Source organism: Suricata suricatta, chromosome 1, assembly GCF_006229205.1.
Source record: "Suricata suricatta isolate VVHF042 chromosome 1, meerkat_22Aug2017_6uvM2_HiC, whole genome shotgun sequence".
NCBI classification, from domain to species: domain Eukaryota; kingdom Metazoa; phylum Chordata; class Mammalia; order Carnivora; family Herpestidae; genus Suricata; species Suricata suricatta.
The window spans coordinates 146,566,132-146,585,042 of NC_043700.1; the positions used below are offsets into that span (position 1 = coordinate 146,566,132).

The 18,911-nt window shown below is 35.3% G+C and overlaps 1 protein-coding gene across 15 annotated transcripts in view; it reads right to left on the bottom strand.

Moving 5' to 3' along the window:
- The window catches only part of ADGRL3 (adhesion G protein-coupled receptor L3), a 504,973-nt gene that overhangs the window by 479,406 nt on the left and 6,656 nt on the right, over positions 1 to 18,911 (bottom strand). For 14 of the 15 annotated variants that reach the window (XM_029945417.1, XM_029945384.1, XM_029945411.1 and 11 more), the window contains exon 2: positions 6,270 to 6,473. The exons of the other annotated variant lie outside the window; for it this stretch is intronic. In XM_029945417.1, the coding sequence (XP_029801277.1) occupies positions 6,270 to 6,473 (204 nt within the window). The remainder of the gene's footprint in view (positions 1 to 6,269; positions 6,474 to 18,911) is intronic. 15 annotated transcript variants of the gene reach the window in all.

Here is an 18,911-nt window from a genome sequence, read left to right on the forward strand (position 1 = left end):
TGAATAGGTTTCAGAACATTCTAGCTGAGAGTTGGGAGAAGGATAGGAATTGTTCTGTCAAGAATAGGCCTAGAGACGGGTGAATACGAAGGAAAATCAATTCAATTCAACCCCACATCTAAGTTTTAGCTCAGGTGGCAGAAGACATTCCAACCAGCAAAGATAATATCATTTGCAAAGATAGAGAGAGGGGCATGGTTTGTCTGATAATTTGACAGAACTTTCATGAGGCTGAAGAAGAAGACATTTGGAAATGTAGTCTGAGATAAGAGAAAATGTGTTACCTACTAATGTCATTTACTGGACTTATGTGTTCTGACCCACAGGTTTTAGAGCATCTCACATTTACCTCTCCCCCTTCCTCATTTATTCTAGTGTCCATTGATTTTTCCTATCATGTTGGTGAGTTCATGGAATATAAAAGAATGGACTCCGTTCCCACATCATTTTGCTAGCTTCTGCCACCCTTTCTCTACCTCTTTCAGTTTGTTATAACACTGTTCCATGTACAATTAAGTGAGCTCTGCAATTATGGTCTCAGACTTATGACTTTAAAAGTATTGTTTAATGCAGCTTTCTAGACTTTTAACCAGTGAGAATATTAGACATTTCCTTAAGAAATGGTATCACTTCACCATGTCATCCAAGGATATGCTACTTTAATAATCAGTTTTTAATTAGCAAGAGTATAAATCAAGATTCATTTTTGAGGTATTCTCAAAAGACACATGGAGATTATATTTTGTTATTTTTTATTAAACTGTGTCATTTCACACTGTTAATGAGTATAAATATGAGCAGATTAGTCTCCTGTATTCTTCCAAGTTTTGACATGGAATATTGTACTGAACATTGAATGAATGTCAAATACATCTAGTCCTGCAGATTAACTGTCCTAACTGTTCAACCTATTTCCTCACCATAGTACTAAGGAGTGCACATTGCAAACGCACATATATAGTAAGAATTCTGTCAGCTGTTTCATGGGAACACAGGAGAGTTCAAAATCCGATCTAATCGTGGTGCCACTAGAGCCCTGTGAGGTATTCCTGGGAAGTAGAAGGAAAAATGAATAAAAATCCTAGCAGATGCTCTTTTGTTACAGACCATCTTATCATACTTAAGCCAAAACTGAATGTAACAAAGAATGATAATAACATTTTTCCTTTTCAATGAAAATAACCTAGGCTCGACAAATAGCATTTTTAATTATCATTTTTTTCAGATTTGTATATTGTAATGAAGCTATGAGTTCTTAACTTTAGAGCCAAAAAGTTAGGTTTCTATTCAAAGGAGTATGTTGAAGAAGTTACTTGTAAATGTTTGGATAACAACACCATTATTCCTTACCAACATTCTGTTTCATCTTACCTTTTTTTTTTCAAGTTCATTTATTTTTGAGACAGAGAGAGTGCGAGTAAGTGAGGGATGAAAAGAGAGAAGGAGACAAAGAATCACAGAATCTGAAGCAGACTCCAAGCTCCACTCAGCACAGAGCCCCATGCAGGGCTCGAAATCATAAGCTGTGAGATCATGACCTAGGCCAAAGTTGGACACTTAACTGACTGAGCCACCAAGTACCTACATCTTGTCTTTCTTATCTAAGTGGCACAATCATTCATGATTCTATATATATATTTTTAAGTTTATTTATTTTGAGGGAGAGAGTATATGTGCACAAGTGGGGAAGAGGCAAGGATAGAGGGAAATGGGGGAGGGGCGGGTAGCCCAAGAAGGCTCCCTATAGTTAGCACAGAGCCAGATGTGGGGCCTGAAATCATGACCTGCGAGATCATGACCTGAGCTGAAGTCAGACACTTAACCCACTGAGCCACCCAGGCGCCCTATCATGCTTTCTGGCTTTTAAGCCAGAAATCTGTTTGTCCTCTGAGTTTTCTCTCTGGCTTAGTCCCATGTTCCATTAATCTCTAGCTTCTGCCAATTGATCCTCATTTTCACTAATATCTCTTACTCCTCGACTCGGGGACACCATTATTTCCTACTTGTAATTGAATAACCTTCCTATTTTCAGTCTTGAAGCCTCTAGTTCATTGTTCAAATGAAGCAGAGGGTCAGTCTTTGCTTAATTTGTCTAAGGTTAATTTAGTTGTTCCTTCCCTGCCATCAGAAAAATTCTAAGCTCTGCCGAATGTATCAGGCCATTCTGATCAGATCTTTAACCACTTCTCCACAGAATTTCTGCTCCTACATTTAGGCCTCCCCCTCAGATATGTGCAGGTCAAATCTTGTGTTCATTACCATTTTACAAACAAGGTGTGTGCCTCTTTGATTGCAGAGGAGAAGTATCCTCTAGCAAGTATTTGCCATACTGTACCCTCTTATTGTCTCCCAATACTCACTGAGGGATCAAAGTGTGTGAGTTTCCCATCTGTGTCTTCCTAGCACTTAGTACCCGGCATCATTTACACTCACTCCAGTGTCATTGAAAAAATAAGTAAGGCCAAGAATGAATGATGGAACACCCAGTATTTAGTAATTCAGACTAATTTTAAAGGCTGACTTTTGTTTAAAGTCACAAAACAATAAAATGGAGTTTTCTACTTAGTTATCATATCATAAAAGCATTCCTCTTTATAAACATAAAAACCTAAGAGAGGGGAAAATGAGAAAAGAAAAGGTGGTAGAGTTTGATGTGATTCTACAAACGAACTGATAGAATACACAAGTCCCTTGTAAAAGCATTTTGGCACTTGCAAAACCTAAGTTTTAAAATGAGCACAGGGTAGAGTTTTTATGACTTGTCAGGACTGAAACGGGTTAGTTGTGTTCTGAGAGAACACTCCTATGAACTCTGCACACTACATGTGTGGCTCGCAGGAGGGTTATTTGTATATCAGCTCAGTGAACTTTTTATGCACCTGCACTAAAATCACAATTAAAGCTGGAAAATGTTGATAAAAAACACATTAACATTTCTTGGCTTCAAGGAAAAGTCTTGATATCTAGTCATTAACTGGGCAATCTGCCCTCAGACTTTCTTCTCCCTTAATACGCTAAGGAGAATCATGTCTCCAGAGAACAATGTTTTTAAACTCTTTATGCTTTGCTGCTCTGCTGTGAAGTCCTAATTCCTAGGAATCCAAACACTCTTTAACTCTTAAGAACTGTGATTAGCTATCCTGAGTCAAATGAACATAAAATTTAAACAAGGACAAAGTTTAATTTTTAACAGATCAAAAAGTTTTGGGGAGTTTTGTTGCTATTGTTTTTATGTTGTTAAGGTTGCTTTTGTTGGGTTTCTACTTGTTTTTGTGGCTACCTATAGAAAAATTCAGAGGTTAGCAATTTTTAAAATGAATATCAATTTGATTTTTCAATAAAAGTTACATTAATATCAGTCTTTGTTATTTATATTTATTTCTGAGATTTCTGTATTGTAGATCATCTTGTTTCTGTAATAGACTGCTGCTTTTATTTTGAGAAAGGCAGAGCAGGGAGGGAAGGGAAGGCTGGCACTTTTTTGTTTGCCTTCTTCCCTGTCTTTTCAACTTGAAGAGATCAAGAAAATATGGTATTTCTTATTTCAGCTTCATTTTTAATACCTGCCGTAGCTGTATGTATTATCTTCTGTATCAGGAAAGATTATGCCCCTGTAATATTTGCTTATTTTGCTTTATTATTTCTATAGGGAGCACGAGAAGATGACCTTCCGTTACTCTTTGTCCCACTGATAAAATTACTTTTGCACATGGCAACTTTCAAAACATACTGTCTCATTACAACCAGTTAACATGATTCTGCAGTCTCTTTTTTAAAATCACATGATATTTATCTCGGTCTCCATTTATGAGATCACATGAAGTTTGCCTTAGACCCTCACTTTCTTTTCTGTCTAAAGCAAAATATAATGAAATTTTGTTCTTCATAAGTTGATAGAAAAGCATGATTTAAAACCCATTACTACACTGTAACCTGCTATATATGTGGCAAAAAGTAAAAGCTAATACCATAGAAAAATCTTAAGCTATTAATGTTGCGGAACATTTAAAATAGCCCAATTTCTAGGGGCACCTGGGTGCTCAGTAGGTTAAGCATCTAACTCTTAGTTTCAGCTCAGGTCATGATCTCTTGGTTTGTGGGATTGAGCCCTGTGTCAAGATCTGCACTGCTGCATGGAGCCAGCTTGGGTCCTGCACCCCCCACTCCCTGACTCTCCCCTGCTCATGTTCTCTCTCTCTAAATAAATAAACTTAAAAAATAAAAATGAATAAAATCGATCAATTTCTTAGTGAAAGTTCTCTAGGAAAACTATTCTGATATTCTGAATTTTTTTCCCCTCAAAACTGAATTGCCAGCAAGTGTGTGTATATGTTAATGTTAATTGTGGAGTTAAACATTTATAATGTTTACTGAAAAATTAAACCTCATTTCTGGATTTCTTCTTCACCAGTACTAGAAATTGTGATGAATTTTATGTGCATTGGAGTAAATTAAATAATATTAATTGTATGTAATTACTTTAGAATATAAATCAAGGGCATCATGAGGAAAACATCACGACTATTAAAGCACATTCTGAGAAAAATATATCTGAATCCAATTTCAGGTTTGAAATGGTAATACAACACAGCAGGAAAAAATGCCCTTAAAGAATATTTAGGGGCGCCTGGGTGGCCCAGTCAGTTAAGGTATGACTTCGGCTCAGGTCATGATCTAATGGTTTTTGAGTTTGAGGTTTGCATCCGGCTCTGTGCTGACAGCTCAGAGCCTAGAACCTGCTTCAATTCTGTCTCCCTCTCTTTTCCCATCCCCGACTCACATTCTCTGACTTTTTCACAAATAAACATTAAAAAAACAGGAAAATAATATTTACTACACTTTCCTTGAATTTCTTGTACACACCAGCGTCAATTTTACACACTTCTGTGGAAGCGTAGATACTCCTCCATCACTAGTCACCTATACCAAGGAAGACATGTTCTTCTGAATGGAAAGATTCTAGAACATTGACTGAACAATGTAACTGAATAGGTAGACCTATCATGAGTACAAGTCACTTGTTCTATGTGGCTGTAGTAATTAGAGAGTTAGATTTAATTCTCACAAGTCTATTAAATCTAAGATGAGTTTATGACACATCTCCCTTGGTCCCTCATCTAAAAACAAAATATTCCAACTTATTTTACCAGAGAATACTGTAACGGGGTTAAGGAGATAAGCTCAGCTAATACACTGATATTTCACATTCCTTTACCAGTGGTTTTTGTATGAAGATCCCCTTGAAGAAATTATGGGGTGGGAGAAGTGACACTGTTTTAGGAAAAGACTTGGTATTCATGGCTCCACTAGTCCATGCATGCCAGCCTTTTTCATGTTGTAGCACAGAAAGAAAATTATAAATATAATATAATATAACACAATACAATACGTGAAATATGTACATATTGTATTTAATCAATGTATCCATTTGTATAAATATAAATGGATAAATATTAACATATATTACATATGCATATGTATTACATATATCATATATATTATATAAATATATATTGCATATTATATTATATTTATTCTATTATATTCCCTGAAGGACATAAGAGGATTAAGAGTGCCTGCATGGAGCTTAGTGAGCCAAAAGAATTACATTGCCTAAGTATTAAATAAAGATAAAATGAAGTATTGGGGGAAAGAATAGTATTGAATTTTGTGCAAATATTATATAATATTTCTCACTAGACCTTCAGGGGATGGATGTCATTGACTGTACTTGCCAGCTGCAAAGATTGTGTTAGAAAGATTTCCAACATTCTTATAAGAACATTAAGTTGCTTCTATAACCATCACTTTTCTATCAGATTTTATGCTTCAAATGACTATGTACAATCCCCAACCAAGATGTATTCATCATGCTTTCCTCAAAATCTTGCTTGTGTCCATTGATGAGAGTTTTTTTCAAACAAGCAGATGATCAGAAATGTTAAAACTTGTCTTTTACAACCAGCACATTTTACAGTCGTTGAAATTGTCACTAGAAGTAATTTTAAACTTCCTGTGATAATGCAAAGATAGTTCAAACCCACTCAAAAATTTAAAGTCCAACAGTTTGCCGTAATGAGGCAATGTCAAACCAGCATGCAGTGTTAAACAGCTGCTAGGATACCACTAGGTCCACTAAATCAGCCACAGTACGTGGATGCAGACCGTAAATAAATGAGAAGACACATCTGGGGCACTGCCTGGGGCTGAGTCCTCCAGGAGTCCCTGCCCAGCCACCCCCAGCCCCCTTTCCCCACCGCTGGCCGCACCTTGGGCTGCACTCTGGGCTCCTTGGGCACCTGGACCGCGAACTCCTCTGGTAGCTCCACGGGGCCCTTGTCCACGATGAGGAGTGGCACGCTCCGCTGCTGGTTGCTGAAGGAGATGTCTGGGTGGCAGAGCGCCTCCTGGGCTGCGCTCAGCATGTCGCAGCGGGGCGGCGAGGGCTGGATGTCGCTCACTGTGCTTGCCACCTGCGGGGACCGCAGGGCGCACCATCAGACTCCGCTCAGCTCAGGCAGGCTGCAGAGGAGCCCAGCTAGAGACTATTCCCACGGCTGCTCTCTGCTGCAGCCCGAAGTCCCTGGACTCCAGCCACCCCGAGACCCACTCAGATAACCCTGGAGCTGCGAAACCACATTCCCTAGTCCCTAGTGTGATATGGGCTGTGCAGTTCTGTCCTAGCTAACCACCATCTTAGATAAGCCAATCGCCTCATCCTAATCCCTAACAATGATTGGAAAATCACACACAATTTTCAAGAAAAAGCTACTTGACAAAATAAAAATTTTATAGTTTATAGATTCATGTTTTGCTCTAAAATTATAGGCACTAATATCTATAAGTATAAATAAAAATGTTACTGAACTAAGTATTTACATGCAAAAAGCCTGATAAGATAATGGGTGCCAAAGGTTTCAGAGGTTTCATATTTATTTATTCTTTATTAATTTTGTTTTGTATGTTGTGTTGTTACATTTACATGGATTGTTTTTTATTTATATGTTTCAGGTCATTTAACATTTTTTGAACGATACTGTATTAAGATCTGTGATGAACATTAAGGTGAAAAGGAGATACATACATTTTTGCCATTTAAATACACAGTGATTTTACTGACAGGTGGTACATATTACACAAATGGATCAATATGGAAGACCAAGACAATAATGAAAAAATAAAATTGTAAACATATGATTTTTTTAATAATTCACAAAACAGTCATACACTGTATGCTATGAGAAACAGAGCTATATAAGTACAGGATTTTAGTTTGCTGGTGAATTGGTACAGGAGATACACATTTTTCTATACTAATTGCAACTAGCATGGTAAACATGAATAATAATAATAAATGCCCCTACTAACAGAAAGTAAAATACAAGGAAAAATATTTTGTTTTACACAATTATTTTTAACATACATGCATATTTAAACATTAATAATGTTATATTGCTACCTTTCAACAGTCAGGCGAGAAACTAGGAAATTCAATAATGCAAGAGAATTTTATGATCATCTTTCTAATGCTGTAAGTTTATAAAGTGGAACTATACTTTCTTGACATATAAAATTTGCAAATTAAGAATGAAATACATGTTCTCTTCGAAATCACAAGAAACTAGATAGCCCTTACTTACAGAAAACAAAAATGATATAAATTTGTCTGTGATAAAAAAAAAAACATTTAGAATATAACTAGTCCCGAATACAACTAAGTTTAGCATTGCCCTTTTATTTATACTCATTATAATGGATGAGTACTAAGATAGCTGGGCAAAAGGTAATCTCAATACTATTTTGATAGATCGTGTAAATGAAAAAGGTGTCAAAGAAGGAAACAAGTTTCAAGACCAAAAAAGTTGTGAAAATCAAAATCCCTAAGTAATTATCTCCTTTAAGGCTTACCTCCAATGGTGTTTTTTTTTCTGATCATTTGACTTCTAAATATCCCTCCTCTCATTGCCCAAAAAGTGACTAAATTTTAATTATTTTTTACATGAATACATGCAGGCATGTTTCCCCTAAATATTTATAAACTGTATTATGGAAGGAAATGAGTAGAAGATGATAAAGCTACTCTTTCCTAAAAGCTTTGGTTATAACAGAGTTGAAAGATTTCACCCTCAGCCAGTGTAACGTGCACTTATTTGTTCATTCAACAAATATTTTTTTTTATGTTGGCATTATGTGCCAGGTCTTTTTCTAGATGCAGGAGATATAGGTGAGCAAAATAGACCATGTACCTATTTTAATGAATCACCCATTCTGGTATAGAAAATAGACAGTAGACAGATAAGCAATTTTTAAGTGCTCTATAAATATAAGTAATCTACAGAAAGTTTTAATAGGAAAATATGCAAAGGCTACTCTGCTTAGGTTTTTATGGACAACTTATCTGTGTGAGTAAAGTTTAAACTGAGATCTCAATGAGATTGGAATTTGCTAGTCACAACAAAATCAGGAATAAAGAACATCCCAAGATATCTCAATTCCTCTAGTTGGAACCACCATGGCACAATGGCCAGTGAATCTATGTGCAGTGGGCTGGGAGAAGAATGGTCTGGAAAGAGATAAGAGAGGCAAGCAAAACTCAGATCATGAGCTCATACTGAATGAAGTTCCTGGAAAGAAAGAATAAGGCAGGCTAGGGAAAAAGACTTGGGAATAGTGACCTCTACTATAGATTAGCTCAGAAAAGGTCAATCTCTTACGTAAATAGAGAATAACACATGATTTAAAATGCATAAAAGATGAAATCATCATCAGCTGAAAAATACGAGTTGTATTAAAGGAAAGAATATACACTTAAACAACAAATAAGGATATTCTCAAACTCACTAGAAAACAAAATCCAGGGACCTAGAAGGAACAGGTCTGGATTATAGAATAAAATGATTTCATAGAGTGAGACTGAGGAATACAAAATATTGGAAAGTTTACTTGACTCTGTTAAGTTGAAGGAAATTAGGCTCTGCTTCGTTCTATGAAACCGAATATCTTCTATGTCTGTAGAACTGACTTTCCTTTAACTTCATCATCTCTAAGAAAGGGTTCCAGCATCACCAATCACTGTAGCAAAAGTAAAGTGGTTACTACATGGCCCACATGGACAAAGGCTAACAGAACACAGCCCAAATCTGAACTTTTGTTTTAAAAATATTGTATATGTAACTGTTAAAATACTGTATGACTTCTGGGGAAATATTTATTTGAGTTATAAATATAAATCTATTTTTTCTTTCTGAAGCTATTATAAAAATAAGTCTCTGAGATAAACATCACAGTTTATAAGTCTGGTATTCCATTAGAAGCACAGAATCTGAAGTCTGGAAAGAATCATTCAAATCAAATGCTAGCCAATAATCTTTGGAGCATGCCTGCTTAAGAAACGCCCAAGTCGGGCGCCTGGGTAGCTCAGTTCCTCAAGCATCCAACTTCGGCTCAGGTCATGATTTCACTGTGGGTTTGAGACCGCATCGGGCTCCGTGCTGAAGCTGAGAGCCTGGAGCTGCTTTCGAGTCTGTGCTTCCCTCTCTCTCTGCCCCTCCGCCACTTGTGCTCTGTCTCTCAAATATAAAATATAGCGTGAAAAAAATTATAAAAAAAAAAACCCAACACCCAAGTTTCATGTGAAGAGTTAGTGGTCAGAAGCTCAGTCTGTCTTTGGGTCTGTCCTTGGGGCACCCAATTCTATCTGAAGCAGTAAGTTCTTCCTCCTGTCAAGAAAGGTGAGGGGGTGCTTGGGCGGCTCAGTCGGTTAAGCACCTGACTTCAGTTTAGATCATGATAATGCAGTCTATGAATTTGAGCCCTGTGTTGGGCTCTGTGCTGACAGCTAGCTCAGAGCCTAGAGCCTGCCTCAGATTCTGTGTCTCCCTCTCTCTCTGCCCCTTTCTCTGCTCACTTTATCAAAAATAAATAAAGTTAAGAAAAAAAAAGGTGATAGCTATACCCTGGCATTCTCCAACCACTTGACTAAATTCTACACAAATGGCTGGGCAAAACACATCAAGCTGTTCCTGGAAGGTAATTGTCTTCAAGTATATTTGAAGAGAAAATTCACATTCTACATGTCTCTTCTTTTCTAAAGATTGATAAAAAGAAAGATACTTTAGAAGCACACACACACACACACACACACACACACACACACACACACACACCTTCCTCTCACACTATTCCCCTCTCATCTCCACTTGAGACCACATTTTTTTTAACCTTTTTTTTAATGTTTTATTTATTTTTGATACAGAGAGACACATAGCATGAGAGAGGGAGGGGCAGAGAGAGAAGGAGACACAGAACCGGAAGCAGGCTCCAGGCTCTGAGCTAGCTGTCAGCACAGAGCCTGACGCGGGGCTCGAACCCACGAACGTGAGATCTGACCTGAGCCGAAGTTGGAGGCCTAACCAACTCAGCCACTCAGGCGCCCTGAGACCACATTTTCAAGCTCTGTTGTATGTACTCAAAGATATCTCAAAGGTGATTTTGGTTTTGGGGCGGGAGGTAATGATAAGGCCAACATATCTTGTTCTTCTTTCTTTCTAACCTTCCTCAGAGGGAGGGAGACACTTCATCTTACCTCCTTTAAAACTTGCATATCTGATTAAGACTTCATATTTTTAATTTTAAAAATTTGTTTTTGAAAAAAAGAGCACAAGTTAGGGAGGAGCAGAGAGAGAGGAAGACCCAGAATCCAAAGCAGGTTCTAGGCTCTGAGCTGTCAGCACAGAGCCCAATGTGGGGCTTGAACCCACGAACCCTGAGATCATGACCTGAGCTGAAGTTGGACGCTTAACCAACTGAGCCACCCAGATGTCCCAGGACTTCATATTTTTAAAACAGAGAAATTCACTAATATTTTACAAATTTGAATTGCTTTAATCATAGATAATATTTAATATTCATAAGTAATGAGACACTGCCATATCCAAATTGTCTACATAATCAATTCATACTCAGAGTTTTACTATATAAACACTTTGCTTTTGCTTTCCTAGTAGGTAGGCATGAAATATGAAAATATTTGAAATGATCAAAATATTTCTCCCATGTTTATGTTAGTCTCTAAATATCAAAAGCCATCACAGCACCAAAGCTCCTGAATAATAGTTTGGGGTGAGCCCAAGGCAAGTAGTAAAAAAAAAGGAAAAACAATGAGCATGACAGATGTAAAGTATATATGATGGTAGTACCAGAATTTTTGTCTTATCTATAGAGCTTAAAATTGAAATACATATAAAAAGTCATATTTTAATGAGATATACTTTCTGAGATCAATATTGACTTATAAATAATAAAAAATACTAAGGATTGCTTCTAACCAATTTCAACTGTTTCTGTTCTCTTGTTCTCATAGGAATAGTTTCATTATTCAACCAATTATTCAGTTTCTTCCTCCAAACATCTATTGATCATAATAATGACCAAGGGATCTAGACAAAACCATGAACTGTAACGCTAAGATACTTCTAAGGTGAGAGAAATGCTAACAAAACCCCACCAAAGCATATTTATCAGAGTTACAAGTGACTTCACTTTCACATACTAAGGATTTTTCTCACAAGTTATTTTTGTGTTTGGGAGCAATATTTTACCATATTTTTAAACTAATGAGCTAATTATGAGCCTCATAAGAGTTTAAAATATACTATAATTACAATTGTTCAACTTTACCTTTCACTAATTATCTCTAGGTTTATATAAATACAATATTGTTTTCTTCTTTAAATGAAATTTAAACATTTTACTTGTTTTGTACTATTCTAGCTCATTCTTCCATAAGTTGATTAGGTTGGTTTATTTCTCATTTAAACTGAAGTTCTGTGAAAGAAGTCTAATGCTTAGTAGGTTATTAAAATATCTTTGGAAGAAGCCTCCATGAGATGTTTAAGGGATTTTTGAGTTTCTCTTCTAACAACTATTTGAAATGTCATTGCATCATTAGATTGATGGCTCTGAATCTATTTTTTCATCTTATAACTGATACTACTACCTGTGACTCATTGGATGGTTATAAGTATTCATGGAGCTACTGTGTGCAAAAGGGTTCAGCTAACTGCAGAGTGCTATGTAAAAGCTAGAATTTATACTGAAATAATTATAGCAAATGGTTGAGTGATAAGGAATGTCTAATCCAAATTCAGTGCAATATACATAATAAGGACAGGTGGCTGAGGAGAGAAGGAGGGGTAAGGAAGTGGGGAAGGGAGGGATCAGAGAGGAAGAAAGGGAGAGAGAGAGGGAGAGACAGGTAAGCTGACTATTGTTTTCATTTCTTTTCTTGTTGGTAAAGGCATTTTTCCAATTCTGCTTCCTTATGCATACTGAAAGACTCTATCTTTCCCCCAGCACCTTCATTTTGGCCATATAAGAAGATTACTTCTTTCATGATTACTCCCTAAGGTGTATGTGACAGCTGCATAATTTCTTTATAGGCTGGGTAGTAATCTCTAACAATAGTCATAAAAGTTTCAATTCAAACACCTGACAAGGAAACCACCAGGTAGAAATTACAACATGGAGGTTCTAACACAGAGTCAGTTCTGGGTTTCATAAGGAAATGGTTCTGTAGTGATAAATTACCCACCTGTGTATGATGAAGCAACTTTCATAGTATACCTGGATATTACTCAATTTAGCTCAATAGACTTCTCTAGACCAATATGCTTCACAAAGCATTGGTATGCTCTATGTAAGTAAGCAATTTCCCTCCAAACTGAGGTCCATAGAATTTTTCTCTACAACATAGCTTGTTACAGGAAAATAAAACGTATTCTGGCTAAACTGTCACTAGAAGACTTAATCATGAAATAAAAGCTGGATGATATTCTGAGAATAGTGGATGAGTCAAGCGCTTGGTTATGAATAAAGCTAAAAACAGGAAAATTGTGGTTCGTTTATTAGAACAGCCACCTAGATTATAATACTATAATATAAATACCTCAAGTATTTGTTAAAATGAGTAAGCACAAAGTTTCCACTGATATAAATTTATTTAAAAAATCAGCTTCTGACAAGAAGACATTATTTTCGTTCAAAATGAATAAAATGCGTATATCTTATTCATCAGAGGAGTAAGAGCCAATACATTTTCTTTTTGAACTAAAAATATCTTTCTTGTAAACATAATGCAAATGGATTTAAATTCATGGTAACAAAAAGAAAACTCTGAAATTTATAATTTGAAAAATACTGATTTTCTTTTAATTTTCTTGTATCTACTTCCCTGTTAAAGTATACTAAAATTTTAATGGTACAGAAGCAATGCTTTCGGAATGTTGTAAAGTAAATAATTTCCTTGAAAATCTTTATAATGATAGTAATGGGGCACTTTCTCTGAATCACAGTGCCAATTATACTCGATGTGTGGGAAAAACCAGTGAAAACCATATATATTTTGACAGAAATCTATCTTGTTAGTGAGTTCTTTCTATCTTAAGTTGATCATAACTGGTATTTCTGAAAATGGTTGAGAGGGATGAAAAATGTTTATCTATTTTCTTTTCTGGTGGTAAGAGGTTTTTACCCCCACTGCCCCTCTTCAACACACACACAAAATGAATAAGTGGTGGTTAACAAGGAAGCAGACACATTAACAGGCTAACATGTTAAAATGACCTATTACATTATGCTGGTTGTGTATTCATAGAGTATGATGATTATTGGACACTTAATCTTAAAAACTGACACTGTGGTTTTTATCGCAGTGCAAAGGCCTGACATCCAACCTGCGTCCTAACAATAGCCTGTGACCTATAAAGCATGTAGGCTATCACAACTATCCCCACTGTCCTGAGCTATTGTGACTAATCTGAAAGGCTTCCTTTTAGGCCAAGGTGCAGCATTCCCTAGAGGGACAGCATCATACTAGCCTGTTGCTTTGAATTTTATGTATTATCCGTCTTCATTATTAAATCATGTGCGCTTAAAGTCTGCATGGTTTCACCAACTTCACTATCAAAAGGGAAAGAACGGATCATTGCTAAGTGGTTGCCACCATTGTTGACTTGTAACAAGAGCTACAGAAAAGAATAGTCCTGATCTAATTCAGGTGCCTCCAAAAGCTTGGAGGGAAGCAGTAATAGGTGAAAGCCAACTGTTCATACCTTTAATAAATATATGACTTTTTAAGGGGGGGAGGTTGTTTTTTTGGTCATCAACATGATCTAATTTACATGATCATATCTGGATTTTGTTCCTCGCATCATCTGTTATTCTCTAATGCAACAACAAAAATAATGTTTCAATCATATGAGTGCAGCGGAGAAAAAAAACTGAATCACGGTAAAATGCTATTTAGATTCTTCGCATATAATTTTACCTTTGCATTTAAACAATATAATAATTTCTCTCATTTAGCTCATTGTACTTAACCCCCTTAGCATTAAACTAATAATACCAAAGTCAGAGTATATCTGTCACTCACTATTCAATTCCTTTAAACTCTGGATGAATAGTGAAGACAGGACTTTTTATTGGGTTTATAGTCTAATTATAAGCAACAGGCTTGCACTTTGAATAGCTTTTCAACACTCTTTAACATTTTTTTAAATGCTGATCTAAGCTTAAGTTGTTCATTAGTAACTCATTAAAGACTTAGTTACAGTCCAGTGGGTGAGTCCTGAGTATAATGATAGAATGTGTGTACAAATGTGTAGGCTCATAATTAGAGAAACTGTCACATTTGGGGATTAAGAATACACAATGCAGTCTTTGAAAAACACTACGGAAAGTAAGTGACCCCAAGATGGTGTTGTATTTTAGATTTTGCTTACTATCCAGGTCATTTGTTTTTTAAGTTCTAATTCCAAAAGGTATGTTTTAATGACCACATTACATTCTCCCAGGATTAAATGGTGAGGCTTTGTGTTAGGGCCTTTCTATACATTATTTTACTTGATCCTCATATTATAACAAAGTAGGCCTAATTATCCCTTTAACAAATAAGGAAACCGTGAATCACATTAGTTAAGGTCATGTACCTTGGATGTAACAGAATTGGAAGTAGACTCTAAGGCTTGAAAGCTTTCTTTTAATTTAATAGGGGCATGCAAATAAGGATTCTAAAAGCAGCTTAGATTGGAAAATTTTGTAAAATTCAGTTTTTGGGCTTCACGTAAATATTACCTTCTAAATAATATGTTGACATTTCCTCCATTCATTGTTCCTTAAAACTGCAGGAGCTGTTTTATAGCAACCTTTTTTTTTTAAATATTATACAGTTTTTTAATGTTTATTTATTTTTTAGAAAGAGACAGAACATGAGCAGGGGAGCAGCACAGAGAGAGGAAGACACAGAATTAAAACAGGCTTCAGGCTCTAAACTGTCAGCACAGATCCTGACGTGGGGCTCAAACCCACGAATCACGAGATCATGACCTGAGCCAAAGTTGTACACTTAGCTGACTGAGCCACCCAGGCACCCCCGTGGCAACCTTTATAAATCATACATTATCTTTATTTAGCTTTCTCCTTTTTTTTTCAAATAGTAATATTTCAGATAAGCCCTGTAGGCTGAAATTTGCTAGGATTCTTGCCATATAAAATTTCAGGTTTTCTTCTGATTCTCATCTTATTTCAAGCTGCAGTGTGAGTGGGTCCAGAAGGTGCCAAGCTGGCTCAGTTGATAGAGAATCTGACTCTTGACCTTGGGATCATGAGTTTGAACCCCACAATGGGTGTGGAGATTACATTAAAAATTAAACTTAAAAAAAAAATAAAGCCGTAATGTGAGTGGCTCCAAAGGTCATTATTATATCATATGCAGATTTGATAGAATAATGCATTGCATAACTTTCTTGAGATTAAGAGGCATCTAGTAGTTTGCAGAACATATTAGAGAAAAAGTATCTCTGGAAATGAAATCAAAGGTTTAATATTTATAGTATTATTTGAGTGAAAATACAAAAAATATAAATAAGAGGATTTCCAAAATATGGAAAGACTAGAATTCAGATTAGAACAAAAACAGAAATATTTTTGGCCACCAGGATTAAAGCTTAACGTTCTTTATGATGTTCTTAGAGAAGAGTAATTGGATACTATCAGAAGAATTCAATTAATTACCTGGATGTTTTGTATAGAAGCAATTGCTATAAAATTCAACTATGAGAGTGAAATTTCAATCACTGTCAATTACTACTTTTTGTCATAATAAAAATCTGAATTAATGCACTACTTCTAGAAATCTGTAAGTAAAAGGGGAGGAGGCATGAGGCTAGATAAATGGTATATAATTTCCAAGTGATGGTAAAATAGATGAGATTTAAATGGATAAATCCAGGCAAAAAGCTTCTCTTAGGACATGCAGTCAAAAGAACTCTAAACATATTCTAACCATCTTCTCTGCTTTTTCCCTAATAAAAGACATTTCTATAAAGAACACTCAAACTTAATAATAAAAAATAATTATTAAGAAATGATTAAATATTTCTCCAGGTCAGATATACAAGTAACCAAAGAACACATGAATAGAAGCTCAACATCATTATGCATTAAAGATATGCAAATCAAAATTACAATGCGACACAACTTCATCTTCACTAGGATGACTAAAGCAAAGACATCAGCCGATAATAACAAGTGTGAGTGAGGATGTGGTGAAATAAGAAGCTTCATATTGTTGTTTGAATTGTGTAATTGTGAAATCACTCAGGAAAACAGTTTAGCAGTACTCAGAATGCTAAGCATACAATTATGTGACTCAGAAATTTCACTCCTATTTGTACCCAAGAGAAGTAAAATCAGGTCCATGAAAAAAAGTTATGCATGATTTTCATAACAGCATTATGTAGAATAGACAAAAAGTAGGAATAATCCAAATTTCTATCAACTGATAAATACGATGTATTATGATGCCACAAAGGAATATTATTTGGCAATGAAAAAGAATCAGTTACTGATATACGCTATGATTAAGTATAAATTTAAGAACTGCTTTGTTAAGTGAAATTATCGTCACAGAATACCAAAAACTATACAATTCTATTCATACAAAAAGTCCAGAATAGGTAAATTCATAGAAATATAAAGTAGATTAGTGGTTTCCAGGGATTGGAAAAGGGGAAACCAGGTGTGATCACTAATGGGTATGGGGTTTCTTTCTGGAGGACTGATAATGTTTTAAAATTGACTGTGTAGATGGTTGCAAAATATAGTTATGGAGGTGAATTTTATTTAATGGAAATGGAAGCAGAAGTGATGTGCACTACTTCCAAGCATATCCATAAAAATTTTCCATTAGAATTTCCACAGGGCTCCTTGTTCCTCCCTATAGACCGGAATGGCAATGACTCTCAGAATGAGTTTGGAAGTTTCATGACATTAGACTGGTTCTAAGTGTAACTGTGAAAGCAAAAGAACGGCATCCATCACCATTTCCCACCACATACACACGCCCTGATCAGAAACACTGACCTTCTTTGGAATGTTTGGTGAACAAGGAAACATTCTGTGAAAGCCATTACTAATTTAGGAATCTGCTGTGACTACAGCCTATTTTACACTATTTAATATGGTGTTTACGAAAGGAGATTAAGGTAGATAACTCAAAGAGGACTTCCTCCAGAAATTTCATAATGTATACTTTGAAACCACCCACACACACGCACGCACACACTCCCAAGCACACAATTGGCTTCATCCCTACTTGACTACTTTATTCCTAGACAATTGATTTTCTGAAGATCCTTCATATCACACTGCCACACAGAAATAAACTGCAGTGCTATTTTGTGGATCTCATTTTTACAGTTGATCAATTTGCCTAATTTTGAGATTTTTATCTTTAATTATTGTATTTACATACTGGACAAGTGCCTTTCTATTCTTTTTCAGTTTTACTAGCTTTTTAATTGATTTTAGAATAATTCTGTTGAATTTCTATATAGAAAAGCTCATATTAGTACTTTGAATGTAATTGGCAAAAATCTATAAAAAATAATTTGGAAATATTTGTTACTATTGTTAGCCTCAGTCTTTTCATCCAGAAACGTAGTATGTTGCATGTTCTCTTTTATAACTCCCAGTAAAGTTTTAGACGTTTCTTCTTATAAGTTCTGTATGTTTCCTCCTATGATATTTCCTAAGGAACTCATACATTTCCCTGCTGCTTTGACTCAAATCATATATGAATATGAAAATCATATATCTGAACTGTAATTGTTCTCATTAATTCTGAGAAAGCTTTTCATTTTAGAATTTACTAAATATCATCATCATACCCCTGCAAATAATATCTTAATATTTGAATAGTTATTCTCATTTATGTTTTGTTCATTATTATAGTAGCCAAAACATGTGGAATTGCTTTAAACAACTGCATTAATAACAAACAAGGTTATATTTATTAACATTGACTTATGATAGTTATTAATGAACATAAAAACAAGTTTTTTTTTTACTTTCTATTTCTCAAGAGATTTTCTTCTAGGAATATAAATATACAGTCAAATTTTATATACAGGTGTGTTCCTTTAAAGTGCTATTTGTAATGGCAATGTCAATGACCTTCACTGTTGAGCTATCAGTGTATGGTTAGGTAAGCAATAGCTCCTACATATGATATAATAATTTTTTAATTTAAATGCAGTACAGAAATATCTACATATTAAGGGTAAATCAAAATGAAAGACAAATTTTATTTCTGACATTATTCTATTTAAAAAAATGTATACACATAAATGACTACAAGGAAAATCTAATAAACATTAATACTTATATCATTGGGTCATGGAATTATTAGAGTTTTGCTTTCTGAGTTAAATTTGTATGAGGAGAGTTCTTTGTGTGCAATCTTTCATTTATGCATGTGAGAGGGTTTTTGTTTTTTTAATATTTTTACATTGTAGTACTTGTTTTGCTTGTTGGTGGTGTTTGCTTATTTAATACATTCTGTCAAGGACAGG